A 24,825-nucleotide genomic window follows, 5' to 3' on the forward strand; every position below is an offset into this window, starting at 1 on the left:
ATATCCCCAATAATTTATATGATCACAACACGATCAGTAAAGGGTTGTTTTTGACAACTGAATTGAAACAAAGAATACCAGGTTTATGAAATCTTGTCTGTATAACTTGTGTCTACAATTACAAACTCACCAGATAGATTAAAGGTTGTAATAAACGAGATAAAATAATAAAAAATGTAAATAAAGATTTTAAGCTCACTGTGGTTTGAACGGCCTTTTTTGTACATTCAGATGTAGAAGAAAAGTATTGTTGGATGTGCAAAGTCAGTTCTAAAAATCGCTAAAGGATAATAAATCTGGGTTGTGCCAATCCTTGGAAAAGTTTTAAAATAATATACACTTAATTGTAGAAGTAAATAGGCATCACCATACAGATAAATATGTGTCTGTACAGCATTATACATTCTGCTTGACTTCTTATCTTGAGCACAATGTGATGGTGCTTGCTTCATTACCAATGACTGCCTTTTATTAAATTGCTATAAAGCTTTGTTTTCCTTTTTAACATTAGGTCACATGAAACTGTAAATACAAAGATTAGACCCTTTTCTGGTCAACAAAGCCAAATTCTGCATTTCTATGATTGAAACCACAACAATAATTTTCAAAATAAAATGCATACACTTAAATGTAGGCGTATATAGAAAAACTACAAAATGAAGGAGTTCCCGTAAAACTATATTTAGGGATGTGTTTACAAAGTTTGCCGCCCGAAAGTTGCTATGGCAACTGCTGATGGCGTGCTGCTCTCCTCGCTGCGCACTGCGCATGCGTCGACTGTCGACACCCACTCTGGCAGACAGGAAGTGTGAGCAACTTTTTCCACCATCCAGCCCTACCTCGACACTTTCCACCACACTGCCTCAACTAATGGGATTCATTTTAGTTCACGGGGGTAACAAGAGCACGTCTAACCGAGAGGAGTGTGTGTCACTTCCAGTTAAACGCGTATTAAGCACAGATTTCCTGTTTCGCCTCACAAACGATGCACTGTCCCTTTAACTGACGGGGCTGCTCAGTTGGTGGCTGCAACCTTTCCACAGACTGAACCTCCGCTCACTCAGGACCCATTCATAAATAAGACATCGCATGAAGAGGAAGCTCATAACAGTCGCGTTTGATTTGTGTCATTCAGCGAGCGGACCGGATGCGAGGGGCGAGCAGGAACCAGACATGTCCACCTCGGTCGGGGGACTGTGTATCGGGGGCACGGCTGAGAGAGCAGGAGTGACTTCCCATGGCTGACCCCCCTGCTGATGGTTTTGACTTCATGTGTGAGCCGTCAGGAGGCAGCTTGATCCAGCTCACAGCGTCTGTCCAACCCAGAGAAATGCTCGTTTCCTCGCAGGGTTTGGTGTTTTTTCTACGTGCTTCCGCTTCACACAACTAGCCCTGTCTTAGTCTTAGTCCAGCGCGTCCGTCCCTCTTTTTAAAAAAATTATTATTGTTGTATTGAAATATATGAAAACATATATAGCAGAGGAGCCGAGGACCTGACACACCGATGGAGCAGTGAGTTATGGCAGCTCAAGAGGAACTGTACGCCAAAGTGACCCCGCGGAGGCAGCGCCAGACCCGGCCGAGCACCGTCAAACATGGGTCCACTCTGGACGTGCTGCTGTCTATGGGCTTCCCCAAGACCAGGGCGTGAGTACACAGCTCCCCTGTCCCAACACACACCACCATAACTGGGCTCAACTCCCAACAGCATCCCTCACGTTCACTCTACAGCTAAAGTTTCCTGTCCTCCTTATCTGTCTCAGTATCTGTCTGTGTGTTTTAGCGTCAACCTCAACAGCTCATCTGAAGCATCTCTGCAGGATGTTGTTAATGCCACATAGCCTGTCTGCTCATATCTGATGATGACCCCCTTTGAACTCTAGTTTCCACAGCCATATTGCAGGTTATGAGGTTATGCATTAGGACTGTGCCATCATATGGAGTTCGGTGTCTAGTTTTTAAACCTTAATAAAGATGTTAGATATCAGGGGTAGACCGATTATCGGCCCTGATCGATTATCGGGGCTGGTATTCAGCGTTTTCCGATTATCGGGATCAGTGATTTCTCTGCCAGATTGCCCATAAAGTCAACTAATTTAATAAATGTGCTTCTTTGGCTCCAATGCAGCGATATATGATCGAAAATGCACTGGATAAACACTGACATCAGGTTGTAGTTTGTAGACTTACCTTACCTGCTACAATGTAAATACTCTTAATTACACGCACAGGTTCTCCATTCAGAATTTTACTAAAGTCAAAGTATGTATTACCAGCTAAACTAAGTTGTGTACTTACATGCAGGCATAGTGGCCCGTTCCATATTCTAATTTACATTGTATTATTATCACTGTTGCATTAACACGTAAGCAGCATTTTAACATTGTAGATAGTGAAGTTTAATCTATCTGTTTCTATTTTACATAGATTAATTCAAATATAAACGGGATTACAGTATGGTTAAATGCAATATCCAAATGGCATGAAGCTGTAATTTGTTTTGATAAAGGTCAACTGTGTGACAACATAGCATTATAATGAAGTACTGTCGTGCTTCAGAGATGCCCTGACCGCCAAATCTTGTTATCCAGATGTAAGAAAACATGTTTGTTTGGTAACGACTAGGGGTGTTGCAATATACCGGTATTGATGATAACCATGATATTAAAAAATGAAATAATAATATAGTTTTCATTATACACACATGATATTATTGTGTGAATAAGCCAATGCAGATATTTGCCTTTGTGGATCTTTGTCAGGTCATCTGGTTACGTATTGTTTTACTATTCATTAGGTGTAAATTCTCTTTGAGCATGTGTTTGTACAGTTATGGTTACAGACTCTCTCCTCCACCTTCGTATTTTGAGTGTATTTGCCACAAAAGAGACAAAACACACAGTAAACAGGTAAATGTTGTGATAATAACATTATTGTGAATTTATTTGTCCATGATAATCGTGTAGGCAAAAACAGAAAATAACTGTAGTTCATAAGTAAAAGTACAAAATTTCTCCTCTGAAAATACTCCAATAAAGCACAAGTACTTAACACTTAATTAATATGGTCAAGTAGTGTCATTGTACGGCAGCATCACTTGTATAGGTGTGTGTGTGTGTGTGTGTGGACCTGTCCAAATGTTTTTTGGACATATTTCCCACTAAAGATGACAACTACAAGAGATGCTCAGCGTTTTCTGAATCATACATTTCACTCGCCTACTCTCCCCGGTTTTCAATGAAAACCTGATCCCGCAGGCATTCCTGCATGCTCCTGCTTTTCATTCATCCTTGAGAGAAGAAGTTGCCAGGAAACAAGCAGTCCTAGTTTGTGAACGTCGTCTATGGATTATGTAATAACATAAAAAAATGACGATGTGTAGTCTGCTTGTTAATAGAGTTTGAGGGCTCAAACGTCCCAGTTTAACAGTTCATAATTATTGAACATTTCCTATTAAAGCCTGAGAAATTATGAAAAATATTAAATTATTGAGGTGCTGCATTGTTAATGAAAAGGCAAAAAAGTATAGGCACGGCTCAGTTTATATATCTCGCCCTCCTCTCACTGTATGAACTCTACCTGATCATATAATCTACAATCATAATGTCCCCTTTCATTGTTCGTGGGCTCACTGACTCCCACATTCTGTATCGAGCCTGATGATTTGAACAACCTCATCTCACACAAAAGCCTTTCTGTATGTGCAAGCGTGCCTTAAATTGTGTTCAGTGTAACAAAAGAAAATCTGCCACAGTTCACTTTGAGTCTTTGTGAGCAGTGGCAGTAATCTCGGAGGGCCACGATTAATCCCTAGATCTGTTACTTTATTCAGTATTTGGATTGCAGGATATGAAAATGTCTCCACATGTTAAACAAGAGACAAACATTTAGAAATAACTGTTGGCAGTTATCTATTTTGCTCAGCCCAAAAGTGTTTAACAGTCTTTCTTCTTTTTACTAGACAGATACAGTATCTCCAAAATTAAGCCTTTTTATCCTCTGCAAAACTGGCTAAGGTCATCCAGGCTTTCATCGTTCCAGACTGCAGCTCTTTCTCCTCCTGCCTAATGAACCACTGCAGACAAAATGAGTGACTGGGGTTGGTTATATTTGCAGACTCACATCTATAATTGATGACAGACAGACTCATACACTTTGATTTGATTGAGGCTATAAATTTATAATGAAGCAGAATAATTTAGCGTCATTACCTTCAAGCTTGTCTGGTCTGATAGTGGAGACTCAGTAGCAATGATCGAAAATACAGATGGTTACGTAATACAAAATATATGTACATGTAAACGGACTGAAATCAACACAGGTGAGGCTGCATATATGTTTTTGCACAGTGACTCTTCTCTCTGGAGCTTATGGCACAGTGGTTATTACAATGCTCTGATGAGGGCCACTAGGCTGAAACGTTAGCATGTTGGCTGACATGGCCAGAATAAATTGGGGAAATTGAGATTTGTCACCTCTGTCCTGAAGATTTCTGTGTGTTCTACATTTACATCTGTGGGTATTCAGCAGGTAATTGACAGAGTATGGGTAGGGCTGGGTATTTGTTCAATGAGTTTTGCTCTCGATACCAAAAAGAAGAATTAGAATACTAATACTAGAATACTGGTTAAGAAGAGTACTTAACTTTGAGGAATATAAGCTGTTACATGCTTTATATGTGCAATATGCAAGAATTGTAGTTTAAAACATTCCAAAATGACCTAAAGTTACACATAGTAGGCTAATCTCTAATCTAATTATTGTGTTGTAGAGATATCTACTGAAGTTAGCATGCTAACCAGCTTGCCCTGGCCGGTCGATTTTTTGTAATACCACTCAGAGCTCCTAGTCCGCACCACTAGCTGCATAACTAACTGAGCTAACTAGCGAACAGCAGCTACAGTTAGCCAGTTTGTGGTTACTCTGATGATCTGCTGCCCCCTATTTGTTTGGAGTATGAACTTGAGAGTTGTCCAATTCTTATGTTATGTTCTTATGTTATGTTGCACCTTCAAGCTTCACAAATGATTTTTCTTTATCTCTATCTATGGAAAATGATCTGCAGACTGTGGTTCTCCCCTGGTCAGAGTGTTTCATCTACTTTCAAGTCATTGTTTCGGTTTCACGACTCACAGCTTTGACTTTTATTGTTTCTCACATAACAGGAAGTCACGCCAAAGTGACTTTCCCTTGTCCACCTGAATTGGTTGGGTCCTGAAATGTGTCGATCATTCTCAGACCTAGTTGCTGAACTGCTGTAGCTAGCACGCTAATGGCTAACGTGTTAGCTGGCCCCACCATAAAGTACTCCAAGCTATATGAATTTGCTAATGCTGGTGGCTTTAAATCCTGGTGTGACTAAGCCCATACACTGCTTTTATCAACACTGTTCCCAGCAACAGGCAGCTGTTTTTAGCAAAAAAAGCAAGCTTGAAGAGGCTCAGTGGGCGGTAGAGACCAAAAACTGAGCTTAAAGGAGAGTGAATATTGGACTTAGCCAGGTGGAACACAACTCCTCATGAATGCTAATTTTGCCCCCTACCTGATTAAAGTGTAAAAAGGCAAGTGTTTGCTGATACAGTCGCCATGATTTTGTAACAGTATGTGTCAGTGTTGTGTTTACAGCTTGTTGAGCTGCCCCCAACTTAATGGAAAATCAATTAATGGAATAAACATAAGATACCTTGAAATTTGCAAAATGTTGATTTAAATCAGAAAGTGAGCGACCATTGAATAAGCGAAGAAGAGTACGACTCTGGCCAGACAATCAGTGCATGATTTCAATTCTTTCTACAGACATATTTTGGTTGAGAAAGTAAAAAACACCCAGCACTCAAGAACACTTGACATTTTGTTTTTGGCCTACGATCTCCACCTGTACGGATTTTCTCGATCTTCTCTTCAGCTCAGACACATTACAGTAAAATATCAAAATAAACTTATGATGTCCACATTTTGATTTGATGTGAATTTCCGTAGACTTTGGTGGGAGAGGAAGAAGGAATAATAGGAAAATCAGTTATCAGTCATAGCTTTAGGGAACAAGGGCTTCATTGTGTTTGAGGGCTTTTTTTTGAGCCAGTTGGGAGCATGAATCATGTACACACACACACACACACACACACACACACACACACACACACACACACACACACACACACACACACACACACACACACACACACACAGAAACAGCCCCTCTGTTTTAATTGAGTGGATTTTGTGCTGAGTCATTCAGGAACTGACCAGTGTAATGAGAGAGGAGCTGGATGGACACTGGTCTTGCTTCTGTCTGATGGTTGGAAGCAGATTTGAAAACCGATGTGACTGAGAACGTGACAGACAGTTTGCACGTTTTGTCACTCAAGTTCAAGTCACTCCTACTGTTGATTATGGTCTTAGCTGTAGGATGCTGGAACTGCACAAAAGACTCACCGTGGTCAGGAGTTGTTGTTCATAGTGAGTGTTATGTAGTGAAAAACAAACAAAGTTTATCAGTTCCAACATAGAATATCTTGTCTTTGGTCTGTATTCAATTGAATATAGTTTTACAGGATTTGCATTTCTGTTTTTAATTATGTTTTACAGAGTGGCCCAACATTCTTGGAACAACATTAAAAAAAACTGTGTACATTTTTTGTATTTTTTATTGTAGAACATAAAATCTGAAGGTTGCTAAAACCCAACTCCAAGAAAACATACCGAAGCATGACCTCTGTGTCCTTAAGCTTAACCTTTTTATAATTATAATAATTATAATAATTATAGTTATGAAATACAAAAATGTCCCCTGAGACTTCTGGGGTTAGCTGTGCACTGTTGTGTTGTGCTATCTTTGCTTGTAGAAACTTGCTCCTGTTTAATGATTAGTAATCTATATTTGCTTCAGTGTGTAAACAAAATGCTCTCTGGTGTCTCCTAAATGGCACTTGCTCCAAAGGCACTTCCTTGTGTCATTGTGAACAAGGTTAAATATTAATTTTCTGCCGTAGTTTACTTTCTCAAATTTTTCCCACTCTGTCCTTTATGTGCTTGTGCAGTCATACCAATGTATTCAACTTAAAGTCCCTGCTTTGTCATTTCTCATTTATCTTGATTATCTAAATTTGAAGTCCTCCCTGACCTGCAAAACAGTATTGGTTTATCTGTCTGCTGTATGCAGAACATAGTGTGTGAATATATGGGTCATGGTGCATGTATAGAGGAACCACCTGTGTTATAGTTGGTACCACTGAAAGAGATTGTGTCGAGATGTGAAGCTTGGTCCGTGCTTTATAAAGACACATACAGGGTGGTGCGTGTGCAGTTTTAAATGTCGTGCTTGTGGTCAAAATAACTGGGCACGGAGTCGCATACCTTTTTAAAACTGGAGACAACACAGATCACCCTGTGCTGGTTGACTGAACACAGTAAGCTGAATTACTGGCAGAATAGTGATTTTTAGCGCCGATGAAGTGGAGGGCTGAAATTAGCCACCTGATTTTATGCAAATGAGATGGTGATTTCAAGAAGCATGAGAAACTTTCTACCACCAGATTAGAAAGAAGCCTGTCTGTGGCTTCTTTGTCAGCCATGCATGAGGCACAAACCTGCCTCCGAGCAGCCATGTAAATAAATATGGCGGAAATAGGAGCACATTTGAATAGGATGCGGGATACAGACACAGATTTGGTTATAATCACCTACTGCAACTTTGTTTTGTTTAGTAACCCTGACCAACAGTGTGGCAACTGTGAACAAAGGGAAAGAGGAAGTTAATGACCAAAATGAAACAGAACAAAGACGGCAGAGACCGAGACATGCCGATTTTGAAGCCTTTTCACTCTTTCTGGTACGAACAAGATGACGGAGGCATTGAACCCGAAGAGAAGTTTTCCTTGAGGCAATACAGCAGTGTCGTGTGTTGTTTTAGACCAATCACAGATGTTCTCACTATGACACTGGTGTGTGGAAGATTCAACGAGCAGACTGGGGTCAGAGAGTCTGTGCTCGATTTGCAGCCTGAAGCACACATGGTACGCCATTATTTTCAAGCAAACCTCACATTATTCATACAACTTGAACATTTCATTTTTGCAACAAGAATATGGCCCCTTTCTGAATGGTCCAGTAGTACTTCAAATTTGAAACAATATAGCCCTGAAGTTGCTAATGCTAATTTGTCCAGGATTGCTTGATCGATTAGAAGAGACACAGGCACCGCTAATATTACCGCTGAAAGTCTGAAATTGTGGATGGTTTTGGATTTATATAAATTCCCATCTATACCTGAGACACTGGCCAATTGTTATGTTTCTTATTCCCTTAATCTTATTATATTGGGGAATGAATAAAGCGGAGGAATAAACACCCAGAGTCACTTCGGATTCTGGTCTAATCCAGAGCAGTTTACTGACGGGAGGAGAGCTGAGAAATTACTTTTTAGTTGTTGGGATTAAAAAGTGGATTTATCTTCACTCCAATTTATCAACCTGACTGCAGCAACAGTCCACGGAGGTGACCTCAACTGTCAGGGGGTTTATTTTACACGAACAACATTAGTGTACATAGAGGAGAGAGGAAAATAAGAGAGAAAACCTGAGTCTCTGGCGAGTGCTGAATTTGGTAGGAGCTGACCTAAATTTAAACACACAGACAACACTCACCCTGAATGTGTCCTGTTGCTCGCTATCTAACGGCTAATGTGCAGTAAAATAACCTGGCTGTTTGGGGTGAATAAACCCTGTCACAAATGATCTAGCGGTCAAACTCGCGTCGTTGCTTGTGAAAACACCAGTAAACGAGCTCCACTATGGATGAAAATCAGTCTGACGTGACTCAGGCACAAATGTTCACAGATGTGGGACTGTTATAAAGCTTTAATCCCATTAAGTTTCGTCTCATTCGCCGACTTCTCTATCTCGAAGGTGAAATGCACCTCGAGTAAACTTATTATGTATTTCTCTGGGTTTGAACATTGTTGGAAACATTTGGGATAATGTAAGAACACAACTTAACAAACAAAGGTCTTGTCGTTTTAAACATTTAAAGGTGAATTCTTACATATTACATCTTTAATCTGTAGATTATTTTGCAATTAACGGAATCATTGATAGAATGTCATAAAATTGTGATAAATGCTCTTCAGAATGTCCAAAAGCTCGAGGTGACACCTTCAAGTTACTGGTTTTGTCCAGCCAACTTTCCAAAATACAAGTATCTTCAGTTTACATTGGCATAAAACTGAGAAAAGCAGCAAACCATCACATCTGAGAAGCTGGACAAACAAATACCTGACAGATTTCAGTCTTCGGTTGATTCTATAATTGATTAATCGAGAAATTGTTTCAGCACAAGACTGATTCTACGAAGAGTCCTCACGGGACTGACTTTACCTGATGACACATCACACATGTATTTACTGTAAAGATTGTAAGTATTAGAATAATAACATTTCATGTTTGTTAGTGAGCCCCGGTTTATAAAACAATAACACAATGTGAAGGACAGCTCTGTTTTGTATCCTTCAGTGCTAAATCAACTCTTAAGGACGCTTTCATACAGTGCTTATTTCATGCAGATGAATTGTCTGTTCCATTGCGTTTCTTGAAGGCAGACCTAAAAGCCAGTGTGGTCGATGAGCTGTAGCTGGGATAAGATTATGTACGGTAAATTCACATTTGTTCTCACCCAGTCACTCTGTGAAGCCTTTTGTGTGTTTAACAGGAAGTCAGTGAGCCTGCTCGTCTACCTACATCAGTTTCATAACTCCTGCCTTAACCAGAACAACAAAATCTATAACCTCACTGTTGTCTGACATGCAAAACAGCACCACAAGAACACTTTGTAGTTTTTCAAGGCTCGACATATTGATTACAACACATCTTATGCATACATGTGACACTTTGGTAACTGCATGTGCAACTTACAAGAACAAACTCTGAGCTTGTATTCAAGACAGCCAAGAGGAAGTCGCCCATTTCCGGAAGTGGCTTGTGACCTTTACTGAGCGCTCTGTTGAGACGGTGGTTTGAGGGTGGCTGGATTCGCATTTCAGTTACAGATAGTTTAGTGTACTTTTTTTTTTACTCAATAAAAGAAGGCCTTAGGGTTGCAAACCTCTGTCACAATTACTGAGTGGACAGAATAAATGCTTAAAAATCTTCACTGAGTCTTCATAGATTATTTCTCAGCCAATCTGTCTTTAAAAGGAGATTTTTTAAGACTTTTTTAAGACATCAACTTGCCTCCCAACGACGGCTACAACTCTCAGTCCTTTGCTGTTAGCTTTGTATGACACATCCTGGGACTTTGGGGAATGCTGTGTGATGCATCATAATTCTGGCACCGTTGCTTCTTAGTGAAACATTTGCTTTCTGCACTTTGACTTGTTTCACTGACGTCAGGCAGCGCTAAAAATACCGCTCATGCTGAAATAACACGCTTCATGTGAGGTTTGACAGAAGGCTTCATAATCATTTGTTCAAACTGGTAAGATTGATGGACACAATAACCCAGCGAAGAATATTATTAACATCCTTTAGCCACACAAAGGCCCGCACAGTTCATCGAATGGTGTCAGTCTCTGACATGCTCTGTCTGCCCTCGTGGACATCTCGGCTCTTTTCTACGGAAATAATGAAGTGAGAAGCGGAGAAGCGGTTCCAGACACTGGCTGTACACAGATGGCTTTGTTAGAGACATTAGAGACTGTGATGTTGCCCTGTCAGCTCGACAGAAAAGAGCTTTACACCAAGAGCTGACTTTGTTAATAACTTTGCTGACCCTAAACAAAATGTTGTGGCCGAGAAGCACTTCTTCACTTTCTTGCTGAGACTTGGATTAAAATATCAATCACTCATGTCTGTACACAAAATATGAAACTACCACTAGCAGCCGTTAGCTTAGTTTAGCACGCAGATGGGGAAACAGTTAACCTAGCTCTTTCCAAAGTTAAACAATATACCTGCGAACACCACTAATAGAGTGCTGTAGTGAGGAGTCCTCCAACCTGGAAGTCAGTAAGCATTTTAGCACTTTCAGTTCCCTTGTTAAAGTCAATGGTTTTTTTGAATGGGTTATCAGTTAAATTCCTGAAATAAGGTCTGTGGTTACCACAGGCTTAAGATATTCACACGTGTTGTTCTACGACATAAAATACATCATTAAATGTCCCATAATTTGATGATTATGCGCTCACGTGTCTTAAAAATGGCGCTTGCTCACACTAAGTGAACGCAGTGTAGTCTGTTTATAGCCTAACATTAGCTTTTCACCTCTAGCAATTTAATTTACGCTTCGAAAATCACAAAAGTGTTTTTTGTCTGTGAAGATTACCTCGTGTAACAAAATGCGTAAGTATCACAAACTTGTGTTTGTCACGGAGCTTATTTTCAGCCATATTCCAAAATCCAATTCAAAAGTCCCGTAGGCTTTTTGTCGAGGGAATCAGGGCCATGCCAACTTCAGGGTTAACCTACAAAAATACGTAATCCCTGCAGCACTTTATGGTAACAAGCTGTGCCTTGTTTATTCATGATCAGTAACCAAGCAGAAACAACATACGTGCTACAAATAGTTCAGACTCCATCAATAAGTACTTACGCTGCTGCTAGCCAAAAAATAGTGAGAGCTAACTCCCTACAAAAATCAGAACTTGTCATAAAGTGTTTATGGGTCAAACAAAAAATACTAATCACGCTAATAAGTAAGGTTTAGAAGTGGTGGCAGGTGGATTTTGAGCTTCAGTGTGAGCCAGGCGAGCTGCTTCCAGTCCAATGCTAATTCAAGCTAATCAGCTCCAGATTCTTGCTAGCTAGCATACTGACACACCAGTGCTGTCAGTCTTATTGTCTCTCTCTCTCTCTGTGTGTGTGTGTGTGTGTGTGTGTGTGTGTGTGTGTGTGTGTGTGTTTGTGTGTGTGACATTTTTACTTGGCAAAGTAGGAAACATTATGACGTTAATGATGGCTGCATCCCATTTAGGTGAGCTAGTTTTAAAGCTCTGGTTTTGAGCACGCTCACTCACTGACACGGCTTGCGGGACACTTAATTGAACGTGCCATCAGTAGCTATATGTGGTTTTCTGCTTTGACAATCAAAAGGTCTTCTGCGAAAAGGATCTGTTGTAGCGAGAAATACCGCAGAAGCTGATTTGCATCCTTTGCCAGGTGTTTATAAGCGTGACTGTTTGTCTGTATACAGATTTTCTAACCACAATAACGTCACGACTGAGAAACGTGCAGTCACGAAACTTTGCAGGTGTGAAGATTAAAATGGAAGACGTTCTAGTGTATCCATGTAGTAATGACTACTGGGCTCAAACAAATATTACAAATATTAAGATATTGGTCTGTTTTTGCTTTGCTTACATGAAAGCCATTAGCTTTGTGTATATAATATTTTACCCTTTTCCCTGGTCTTTGTCTGACCCTGAACAAGTGTCATTATAAGTCAGCCAAAAGCTGGATCTTTATATTATGCGCTCTGACCGGGCAGTCGGCGAGTGAAAAGGTTGACGCTGAGGCCGCAACGTCCGATGTTGGGTTCAGCGTGGGCTCACAAGGCCTGAGCAGAGTTGGCCAGACTGGACGCAGGGAAGCACATTTCCTCTGCTGACGGTGCTCCCCTTAGGGTGCAGCCTGGTGTTGGGCAGCAGCAGTGCTCTCAACGCTGTTATAGCGATAAGTGGTTAGTGATGAGTGCTCGCCGTCGGCCTGTAAACAGGAAATGTTGTTTCGCCCATAGAGCTGAGTCAGGGAGGGGCCCTTGGGAGTATGTAGCTGCAAGTGTAAGTGTGTGAACACATTTGTGTGTGTGTTGGTTCTGTTTACTTTATTTTAGATGCGCCATACTTCTGGTTTTAATTTATGATTTCCTCTTTCATTTTGGCTTCTATGCAGCAATGACATGGGAGCGATCACACTAATGAGATACTTAGAAAAGTCTGCAGATTGCCTGATACAGTGATAACTTTCTCTAGCAGCCTGGAAGATGTCCAAGTTTAGCGAAAAGGTCACCTGTAATAAAGAGCGCAAAGAATGTTTACGTAAACGAAAAACAAAAAAATGCCGCTGTTTAAACTTGCAACAGGCTGCCAGAGCATTCAAACTGTAGTAGGGTTAAATATGGAAACAGGAAATGAAAACACTCGCCATATGTGGGTGAAAATAATTGCACGGCTGCTTCCAATATGGCCTGCAGCGCTGGTACATCTGCAAATGAAGTTAAAGCCCTCATCTGATAATGGTCACTGTCATCTATATAAGCAGTACTGTCAGTTTGCAGCCACACCAAATCCATAGTGAGATCGCTCCCTCGCACTCTCTAATCTTTTTTATCTTCCTCAAGCTGTGAACAGGAAATGCAGTTTATAAATAACTCGCTCGGTTCTTGCTTAGAGCAAAGGAGAGGCCTTCGGGTTAAATGTAGTTATTGAGGACAGTTTGCCCGCGACTGTTTCAACTATAGTGGAACGGATAGGAAACAAATTTGAAGCATGAATATTCAGTCCAGCAAATCAAACAGTGTCAGACAGCAGATGCTATACATAGGACTGTGGTGCTGGAGGTGCGGACCAAATCATTTACAGCTGGCACGCTTTCTTTTTCCTGGAGAGATGGAAACTAAACAGAGCTCGTACTATATCATCAAAACATGTTATTGTATACGTTCAGTATGAAAAAGATACACATGGAAAAGTGGGAGGGCCTCCAAGAAGCCTGGAATTACAAGTCTGGCTAAATCTGCTATTTTGAATATTTACATTCTCAGAATCATCAGTCATTTTATGTCGCATGCAGAAAAAAAATAGTTTGAGAGCTTATATTTTGTGACTACAACTGTATTGAAGCCTGTAAAATGTGCAATACAATAGATTTGGACAACAAGGGTAATGGAAAAGACAGATTTTGACAAAACGAATCATCTATTCATTCTATATTCTACTCATCTACAATCCAAAAAGAAGCAACTACAATATTGGTATTGAACCAAAAGCTAGCTAACGTTGTAGATCAGCTGTAATGATTGGTCGAGTAATTGTTTACCAGAAAACTATTCTATCAGTCATTTATGTAACTGTTTTGCAGAAATGGCCAAAACTTTGTTTTTGTAAATTATTTGGCATTCAACCCACCAAACTATAAATAGGTGAAAGCTGCTGTAAGCGCCAACTTCCTGTCCGTTTTGCAGTTAGCAATCCCATCCCTCCTCTCTGCATCACCGTATGAACGTGCAGCGGTATCACCAGACAGAGTTCACGAGCAGACAAGCCCGCCTCTTTATGGAGTTCTCGGTCCTGATTGGATAAAGTGGGCAGGGATACCTTATATAAGTCAGGAATGTGAATAGCCTTTAAACCTGGAAACCACCAAACTGGGAAGAGAAAATGTAACACAAAGAAATTGTTGACAAAATAGAGTTGAAGGTTTCAGATAGTGAAGACTGAAACACATGCAATGTGACCATTATTATACAACGATTGTCGGATCATTGCACCTTCACTGTCGACATTGTGCAAGCAACACAGCACACATGGTCGCTGAAATCAAAGCTATACATCTCACCTTTAGGCGTCAGGTGGTGAAGTACGACTTCCTGCTCGTTCGCAACAGTCTGAGCCAGGCCAGATGTCTTCCTGCTGTCTCGACTTGGTTAACGAGAAGGATATGTTTATGTTTTTTTGAATGGCCTTCATTCACGGCATCCAAAAGTTCAAACAGAGGTAGTTCATTACTACTCAGCTGAGAACGTGACTGCCAGAAATACAAAGACAGTCAAATGATATTGAAATTAAATTGAGAAATGAATAAATAAAAAACTAAAAAGTTGTCGAGATTTAAAAGGGTTCTTCTCAAAGTCTGACACTGTTGTAACATTACAAGTTTGAAAAAACTTGTTGTTTTGGTCAATTCGCTTCATAACATCTTAAATGACCACTGGTGATTATGGTTTATTACAACAAATTATTATAACAATTTACAAAACTACAATCCACTAATAACTCAGTGTGTGTGTACTAAGGTGTGTGCTGATTGCCTGTGGTTTTTGCTAAAGATTATTATTATTATAATGACCTTCTGTGGATTAAAGCAACAAAGCAAGTGCCAGGTTGGCTCTCCGTCTCTACAACGGGTCCGACACGTCTGATTGGTGAATTCTCGGGAGATGGCAGATGACACATAGACAGATTATAAGACAATGTGCCTGTGCACACGTGCCACTGACCAAACTTGTCATAAGATCGGCTGTTCGTTTAACTTTACATCAATAATAGTATTTGAATTTTCATGAATGTTTTCTGCTTTCTATACATGTTCTGCGCAGCTGTGCTTTGTTGGGAAAAAATGTACAAACATCTAATAGAAAAAAAGATTGGCTCAGACTACAATTGGCAGATGGTCGATATTAAGGAATAAGGAACAATCATGATTCAGTTTTTATGTTTTGATAACTCTTACATGTTCTTTTTAAAGTGTGTTTTGTTCGAGACATTGCTGTAATTGATGTTGGACATGGCAAGCAACACCATGCCGTATCTCCTGCTTGATACTCTATACTGACTTATCCCCGGAGCAGGGTTTCTACTCATCTCAGCAGCCTAAAAAAGCAGATTAAATTCAAGTAGACCTTTTCTATTATTTCCTGTCACAAGGGTTCACTCTTATAAAATACAGCAGAGATAAGAAGGAAGCAATCCAGTGTTCTGGCCTGAATCGCACTTTGTGACGTCTCGGCCACATCTGCTTGTAATCCCGTCATGAGAGAAAATCCCCTTCTTCTTCTTCTTCTCCTCCTCCTCCACACAGCACCAGGTGGAATCTCTGAATAAGACGGCTGCAGCCAGCAGATGACTCTCTGTCTGCAGTTGTGATTTATACTGTTGGAATAAAACTGGATCAGTTAGCAATGTTTTATTGTCTTCAACCAGTTGTAGACCAGTTGAGGAAAGTTTTATTTATGCGTCTCTGTCTCTGTATCTTTAATTTGATTCAGCTTCACCCTCCATATATTTCTGTATAGTAGGTCGGTGCGAGCCATCTGTCACAATGCTGTAGCTTTGGCGTTCCCATCCCGCTCGCTGTGCTCGGTCAGGACGCACTGCCCCAGGGTTCGGGGCCTCTGCTGTATCTAGGACCCTCTCAGTGGGACAAATGTAAAAATAGCTCATTGAATTTGAACGCTAGAGTGGCACGATGAACACCGTCAGCGTGGTCGCACACAGAGACGCTCCACATGTCTGCCACATCAAACAGCGGCTCTATGTTGGTGCAGAAAGCAACACTTCCTGCTCTAAAATCAGTTGTAGTTTGTTGTTCGCTGCTCGTGAGAACGGCCATTCAGAGCAGTGACAAGCAGTGCTGCCTTCAGGGACAGGGCGTCTTATGGAGGGTTTGTTTTCGGCTTATCTAATGTAGTTGATGGGTGATAAATTCTCATTGGCTTAGGGCTCACAAACATCGCTCACTAGTTATTTCAAGGATATATTGGGATGTACATTTTTTATAAATTTTTCAACTGAAGTAGATGGGGACTCGTTTTAAAATGTTAAATAAACAACCGGACAAGAATATAAAATGGTTTCATACAGCTCATCGGAGTAATCCAAGTCTCCAGAAGCCCTGAGTCCCCAAACTGGAATGAAAAGACGTTATTTACACCCTTTATTAAGCTGAAATCTTCACTATAGCTGGTAAGCTAAAACTGTTAGCCTCACAGCACACCCATTCTGAAGAGGGTGCACAAGCTCGTCTGTGCATCAAGAGTGTACATGATGTCTTTTTTGAATCAGTTTATTATCCCACTGCTTCAGGAGACTTGGATTACGCCAGACGAGTTGTGTGGAGGCATTTTATGTTTTTTTTTTCAAATTGTTTTGTAATGTTTTTAAGACAAGTCCCCATCTACTTTTCAGTCGGTGCAACGTTGTTTTGTTGTGAAGCTCCAGAAATGTTTTTTTACATTTTTGCATGAGCAGTTCCTTTAATGCGCATACCCTAATTGAGAAATACCAAGTTGACCATTTGTGCTAATGTGTGCCACATCTTTGCAGACAAGGCTGTAACTGTGTTGAATAAATTGGTCGTTGATGCGTCGATTGAGAGAGAGAGAGTTGTACTGTGAACCTTCAGCAGTACAGTCACATCTAGATCTTTTGTGTCAGTCTGAGGAAAAGCTGCCCGGATGAGTGAATCCCTTCAGAGGCGTCCCGCAATACCAGAGGCTTTATAAAAAGACACTAATTAGATTCGGAGCACTCAAGAGTAATCATGCAATCAGCTCTCTCTTGTTTCAGAAAAGAAATGATAGTTTATGAAATGACACAGATAAAACATAGACACTGCCTTCCTTTTCCTTTTGAAGTCTGTTTTTCTCTGTGTCACTATCATATTTAAGGGGTCCTAACGTTGTGACGTCTGCCTGCTGAGGAAATTAATTGATAACTGAGACTGCGAGCTGAGGTCATTATTTAATCATTGACTGAATCTCTTGTAACAGAATTGTGTTCGGGTTCAGTTCCATATTAAACCCAGCTTGAACTGAAGACAGAAATATGCATCCACTGAGTGGGATGAGCACATTTTATTGGTTGAGGGAACAATGTTTTTTATTATTTCTTAGCAGAGAACACGTTTGAAAATCGGCGTCGGTGCTGGGTTTCATGAACCTCTGGTATGAATAATGAACTCCTGTTCAGAGTTATTGTGTGCTTGTTGTTTTTTTTACAGCTCTCTGGGGACGTTTGATCTTTGTTCATCGTCATGTGGAAGCTCAGCAATCTCCTCCTAATAAACACGGCCTGGAAGAGAAACTATTGATTTTTGTGACTGTGCTTTGATCTGCCTCTCTCTTCCTCTCTGCAGCTTGAAAGCTCTGGTTTCAACAGGAGGGAAAAACGTCCAGGCAGCCTGTGACTGGTGAGAGCATCGCATACTTTCACTCCCACATTTTTTAATATAAAACAGGTGCTATTCTTGCAAATGGTAAACATAACACATACAGACCTGACTCCTCACACTGCATTGATGTGTCACTGAGCAATTATACCAGTGCTGCCCTCTGCAGGACATTAGCTGTCCTCTCCCCCTGTCTTCTCACACCTCCCTTGGTCTTCTTGTCTGTCGTTCCAGGCTCTTCTCCCACGTGGATGACCCGTTCCTGGATGACCCTCTGCCCAGAGAGTATGTGTTGTACATGCGACCCAGCGGGCAGCTTCTTCAGCAGCTCTCGACCTTTTGGCAGCAGTCCCGCCTCTCCTGTGGCAAGAATAAGGCTCACAACATCTTCCCCCACATCACCCTCTGCCAGTTCTTCATGGTCAGTGTCAATATTCATGTGGAGGGAGCCAGGTTATATCTTTGAAGACAATTAACGAGCACTCATATCACAAAAGCGGGACATATTTATCATCATTAACTCTTTCTGTCATTTTATAGCAGTTATAAATCTTCTGTGTCGTTGTCTCCGTACTCTAGTGTGCCGACGGGAAGGTGGAGGCCTTGTGTGACGCTCTCCAGACCACCGTGGCCAAGTGGAAGGCTCGTATACCCTCGCCCCTCCCACTGGAGCTCTACACCTCCTCAACCTTCATAGGGCTCTTTGTGGAGGAGCAGGTGGCGGATGTCCTGAAGGTTTTCGCTGCCGACTTTGCCACTGAAGCAGCAGCTAAAGCAGGTTCGAGTCCTCCTTGTCCCTTTGATGGAAACCACTGGATACATGAGCGCTGTCTCGTAGATGCAGAGCACAGGGCTAATGTCGGTGCTCCTGGTATGATGCAGTTTAGGAAGCTTTCATTTGGATATTTCGACTTCATATGTGGACTAACTGCATTTACTTTAATCATACTTTATGGATGAAGGGCAGTTTTCTCTCATACTCTGAGCCAGAAATCCCCACTTCAGCAGCACACACATAAACCAAACATTCCAGTTTTATTCCTATCACTTTCTTTTTCTTCTGTCCAGATGTTCATGTCGAGCCCCATAAGAAACAACTTCATGTCACGTTGGCGTACCACTTCCAAGCCAGCCACCTTCCCATTTTGGAGAAGTTGGCCAAAAGTGTGGATGTGTCTTCGGGCTGTGACTGGCTAGCTGTGCTCTTCTCCAGGGACATTCGCTTTGCCAATCATGAGGTAGATTTGCTTCCTTCGATATTAGATAGTTTTTTTTAGACTTCCAGTGAAGCAAATATTGCTAAGATCATAAGATATAAATGCAAGACCTACCTCTGTCTAATGGCTGTCTAACATCTGCCCCCCTGCAGACGCTGCAAGTCATGTACCCGTATGTGCCTCAGAATGACGACGAGCTTGAGCTGGTGCCAGGAGACTTTATCTTCATGTCTCCGGTGGAGCAGAGCAGTGCCAGTGAGGGCTGGGTGTACGGGACCTCGTTGGGCACGGGGCTGTCGGGCCTGCTGCCCGAGAACTACGTCAACCGTGCCGATGAGTCCGACACCTGGGTTGTCCATGGGTAAGAAGTAGTAGAACTAGTCTGTCATCAAGTATTTGTTGCATTTAAAAAATTCAATTTCACATAAGCAGCCATGCTTAGCATGCAGCGTGCGCATAGAGCACAATAACAGCACTGAAAGCAGTAGCAGATTATCACTGGTTGTCCCTTTTTGCAAACACTTCACAAAGACATCACTGGGTGTTATCTCTGAAAATCCACAAATCCTTTCAGTTTGCTTTTTTTTAAGTTTAAGCACAAAATGCACAGAAATGAGGGGATTTTTTCTTAGCTGACTGGAGAGATTAAAGTGAAAGAAATGAAAATGATTCATCTTCTAAGCCTACTTCTTGACTACGGCTGCACAGTTGATTAAAATATTATTGAAATCATAATATGTGTAAGTGCAATGTTCTCTGTGTTTGATCCGCAGATCTCACTCTATTCTCAACTGTGCCTCTCCCTCCATCGCCGGCAGCACTGTGGGTGGGTTATTATTTGACGGAAAGTTGAATGACAGTCTGCTTGACAGTCTGATGGATACTCCCAGCCTCACCGGCCTCTGCCCTCCTATGCAGGTACAGCGTCCTGCAGTGCATCCCAATAAGAGTGTGTTAATACTGATGATGGCTGTGTTTTTGTCTCTGATGCCTCACAGTTTTAAAACAAATCTATACCTCAGGTGTCGAGGCCAACCTGCCAGTCCTCCCTGTCCAAGATGAGACTGTTTGTGTGTCGCCACGGGGAGAGGATGGATGTGGTCTTCGGGAAGCACTGGGTCACTCAGTGCTTTGACTCCAAAGGTTAGCATCTCAGCATAGATTAACGACACGTTTTTATACTGTAGGCGCATCAACTGTGTTAGACTCTTTTAAGTATTCATTCTTCTATAAGCTTCTTTTTTAATGTTTGTGCAGGCCGATACATTCGCTCGAATCTCAACATGCCGTCGAGCTTGCCAGCTCGGAGCGGAGGTCACCGGGACTACGATAAAGATTGTCCAATTACTGTGTTTGGCTCCACCCAGGCCCGTCTTGTAGGTCAGTACAGTTTATGTGCAGATTAGTCTATAAAAGATGTCATATACTGTATCGAGGATTTAGTTTTTAAGGATGGTTACATACAGTAGAGATGATGTTTCCCAAATGAAGTAACGCTTAAGATGCCTGACAGTAGGATCCCGCTGTGTTTTGTTCCATCTCAGGTGAAGCCCTGTTGGAAAGCCATGCGACGATAGACTTTATTTACTGCTCTCCTTCTCTTCGCTGCGTCCAGACTGCTCAACAAATTCTGCAGGGTAGGACATCAGCTTCACTGCCCTCATCCGCAACATCTATTCGTGTTCCTCAGCTGACATTTTTAAAGTTACTGCTGCATGAAAATGTCGTATTTTCAGTGTTTGCTTTGGGTCTGAACCCTTCAGTCTGGCTCACATCTCAACAGAATTTGTCTCGTTATGTAACACTTTAATGAACTCCAGCGAAACCTCAGAGGTGTCTGGAGACATCATTAGGAAACCGAACGGGTAGAAAGAGAAAGAGGTTTGACGGGAGGTCTCACTCCTTTTCCCAATCATTTACACATCCAACTTACCCTCTTTGAACACACTCCTTTGGAATATTTGCTTTGTCATCATTTTTATTGAGTTGGGACACATGAGACCAACACAATTAGTCGTATTGTCTTGCACCAAGTGTTACATTTCATGGGAAGATGTATTTATAGATTTTCTGCAAAACAAAGACAAAGTGACAAAGTGTGACCTGAGACGTCTTCCTCTCTGACAGTCTCTCTCCGTGTTTCACTTTGCATCAGGTCTCCAGCAGGAGGGGAAGACGAAGATCCGTGTGGAGCCAGGATTGTTTGAATGGACCAAGTGGGTTTCAGGCACATGTTTACCCATCTGGATCCCCCCAGCTGAGCTGGCCGCTGCTAACCTGAGTGTGGACACAACATACAGGTACACATACTGTTTACACAACAGTTTTTTGCATAAAACGTTTAACTTTTGTTCCCTTTTGGCTGTTTGTTTACACATCAGCTGCGTTTGGCATCTTTTTTAAAACACAAAGGAAAAAAAACGCAAAGGAAAAACTTTTTCCGTTTGTAGCTGTTGTCATGTAAACGTGCCTCACCCGCTTCACATGGAGTTTAACTTACACTTTTATCTGTGTTGCTGCAATGTGATATAACCTTCTCTATCACTCGTTCTGTCCCTAGACCTCATATTCCCATAAGTAAGTTGGCGGTGTCAGAGTCCTACGACACCTACATCAGCAGGAGCTTCCAAGTCACACGAGAGATCCTGACAGAGTGCAAGAACCTGGGTAAACTGGGAACATGTTTTTAAAATAAGTACTAAATGTTGGCAACAATCACTTGCTATAACGTTCTTTTGGAGATGATTACATTTATAATTATTCTCATTATTCTCTGTATAAAAGTAAGTGTCTCAAGCTGCCTATTATCATCAACGCAGTGTCCTTTAACAGTATAGAAAGCTAATGGTATCCATGGAATGTGCTTCTCTGTTCTTTGCCTCTTTCACACAGGAAACACGGTCCTGATCGTGGCCCATGCTTCCTCCCTGGAGGCTTGCACTCGCCAGATTCAAGGCCTCACCCCACAAAACTCCAAGGACTTTGTCCAAGTTGTCCGAAAGGTCAGTTTGCTGCTTTACCTACAACGCTCCATTCATTTCTATCCACTCCTCCTCATATCTTCTCTCTTTCCTAACATACAACATCTGTCTCTTCTTTGTGCAGATTCCTTACTTGGGTTTTTGCGCTTGCGAAGAAATGGGAGAGACCGGGGTGTGGCAGCTGGTCGACCCACCCATCCTGCCTCTGACACATGGACCCAATCACAGTTTCAACTGGAGGGAAATGCTAATGCAAGACTGAAGGACATGCTGTTTTTGGCTCTCTATCTTTTGGCAGCCCTGAACTGCTGAAAAAAGTATTTATTTTTAACCCACACGGCTTAAAAACAAAAAAAAAACTAAACAAAACACGTCTGGCTTCCGTAAAAGACATCATGCAAAAAAAATGTGTGCATTCATTGAAGCAAATGTATTCAGAAGCACTGCTCAGGAATGAGAAAGGACAGGTTTGTGTGGGGATCACAGCTAAAACGAGCTACAAAATTGGGTGGCTTTTTGTAGCGTCTCCCTCATCATTCCACTTCTTTACCCAGAATATGGAGGTGCTACGAGAAATCCGGATATTTCCTGATGGTAGACGATGAATCGGGTTTCATGCCATGAGCAGGTGTCGTTAAGCTTCGTCTGTGGCTCCTCCTCAGGTGGGGCGGTGAAGACTTTGTGTTCTGCTGCCTTCTCACACACTGTGACCACAAGAATTAGATGAGAGAGACTCACCACAGAAATATTTTTACATGTGTCAGAAATTATTATTATTATTTAACTTGTAGCTACGACCCTCCTGCGAAAAAAATAGCACAAAAGAAATGTTGACAATCAGGCATGGGAGAACTGATCCAACGTTTCTGGTGCTGAGGCGGCGAGTTTATGATTCCTGTTTTATTCCTGTAAATGTCATATCAGTAAGTGATTCTTCTAAGTTAACATTCACGTGCCCACATGAGTCCTTCAACATTCCTGTAATGCAGTTTTGATTACCACAACCGGAGCAACCAAGTCAGTATGACTCAAGAAAATGAATATATAATGAAATACAGACTTTTTTTTTTTTTTGTGCAATCACTAAAAGTTCTGCCCGACACCTGTCTGTTGGCCTGATAACCACACTGCTTTTCAAACATCTTTCTTTTTTTTGTTATATCAGATGATTTAAGTGCTGACTGCCTTGATATTTGTTGTATGACACAGAAAATCTATACTCTCATAAATGAATAAAGCAAAGTTGTGGAGTTATGAAGGCTTATACACACAGTATCAGCCTGTGCCATGTGTTCTGTCAAAACGTCTGGCTGCCATTTACAGTACTGTTCACTGTGTTACAGTGAGGGAACATACCTACCGAGTATGTTTTATTGACTCTATGTTTTTACTTTACTGAGCACCAAGTTGACCGCAGACATTTTGACTCGTCACAGCAGGAAAAAGTACATGTGGAAATAAAAAATGTTAGCCTAACAATGGCTTGGTTCCACTATTTGTCCCAGCGAACGATTATTTTAAGCGAGCTTCATGTACAACACCAGGACCTCCCTATAGACTCACAGTCAAATGCAGGGCAGCCGTCATTAATGTTTTTTAATAAACCTGTACTACGACATAGAAAAATGTCTGCTCTGAAACAAACATCTATTAAATCTGAGACTCAGTATTCTCCAAATTAATGAATTAAATGTAATAATTTTCTATTTTACTTTCTTGCTTTTTCTTTCTAAGAATTTAGCCTTTTTCAGTCTCCTTTTTCTCAATATCTCAGATATATGGAGGCACATTTCCACCAGTAAAAGAAAAAAAAATTGGTGAGAATTTAAATATTAATTCAAATAGTTATAATAATGGGATAATGGGAAACTTGAAATTATGAGACAAAAAGTCTGTCTCTGTCTGACTTTTTTAAAATCTCATAATTATGACTAATCTAATCATTTTGACTGTTTAAATTAAATACAATTTTAACTTTACTTTTTAAAATCTCATTATTTAGACTTTTTATTTAATAATTTCAGACTTTTGACTTCATAGTTATGAGTTTTTATGACATAATTTGGATTTTTTTTTATTATTATATTTTTTGTTTTACTTTAAGCTCAGCCTTTATCTTAATTTATTATCTTTTACTGGCGGTAATGGACTTCCATATCTCAGAACTCTGTTAAGTTAATGTTGGTTTAATGTCTTTAATCCTGGAGCTCTGCCACCCAAAGAGGAATTGCTCTGTTCAAGAAGAGGACAGTTTTTTGGACAGTTTGGACCCTCAGGTAGAACCACAGCTTCTTTAATAAGCTTTAAATATTTCTAAAGAGATTGTTTATGAATATTGTACGAAGCGTTAAGCTAACAGGCTACTAGCTAGTTATCTTGCTAGCTTGAGTTCCCACTCTTGCTAACTCAGGTGAGGCATTTCGTGTTCGTCACTACTGTTTGTAGCCTGCTAAAATGTAAACTTAATGTTAATTTTAGGAGTTGAAGCCTTAACAACAAACTGTCTATACTACAGGTAATGTTAACACTAATGACAGCAGAGCTATACTTTTAAAATATTAGAAAATTGGAGGCACCTGGTGTTCAAACATTGTTAGCATTCTGGCTACAGAGGAGCATTTCTAGCTAACATGCTGCACAGGATGAATACACGAAGCCAGTGATGGAAAGTTACTATGTACATTTACTCATGTAGTGTACTTAAGTATAATTTTGAGGTACTTGGTTTTTTATTTATTTATTTTTTCTGCA

At 40.9% G+C, this 24,825-nt stretch overlaps 1 protein-coding gene across 2 annotated transcripts; it reads left to right on the forward strand.

The window, feature by feature from the left end:
- Nucleotides 1-1,105: 1,105 nt before the first annotated feature.
- LOC141007401 (ubiquitin-associated and SH3 domain-containing protein B-like) lies at nt 1,106-23,785 on the forward strand. 2 transcript variants are annotated; one of them, XM_073479762.1, is made up of 14 exons: nt 1,106-1,647; nt 17,844-17,897; nt 18,111-18,297; nt 18,456-18,654; nt 18,945-19,114; nt 19,246-19,454; nt 19,867-20,011; nt 20,116-20,236; nt 20,351-20,473; nt 20,638-20,730; nt 21,249-21,393; nt 21,654-21,760; nt 21,986-22,095; nt 22,199-23,785. In XM_073479762.1, exons 1-14 carry the CDS (start codon nt 1,520-1,522, stop codon nt 22,334-22,336), a joined length of 1,929 nt encoding a protein of 642 aa, XP_073335863.1. In that variant the 5' UTR covers nt 1,106-1,519; the 3' UTR covers nt 22,337-23,785. The 2 variants fall into 2 exon arrangements, with proteins under 2 accessions (XP_073335863.1, XP_073335864.1); XM_073479763.1 differs by lacking the exon at nt 1,106-1,647 and adding an exon at nt 17,582-17,652 and having other exon boundaries at nt 22,199-22,420.
- Nucleotides 23,786-24,825: the final 1,040 nt, after the last annotated feature.

The sequence above is a fragment of the Pagrus major genome, chromosome 13 (genome assembly GCF_040436345.1).
Source record: "Pagrus major chromosome 13, Pma_NU_1.0".
NCBI classification, from domain to species: domain Eukaryota; kingdom Metazoa; phylum Chordata; class Actinopteri; order Spariformes; family Sparidae; genus Pagrus; species Pagrus major.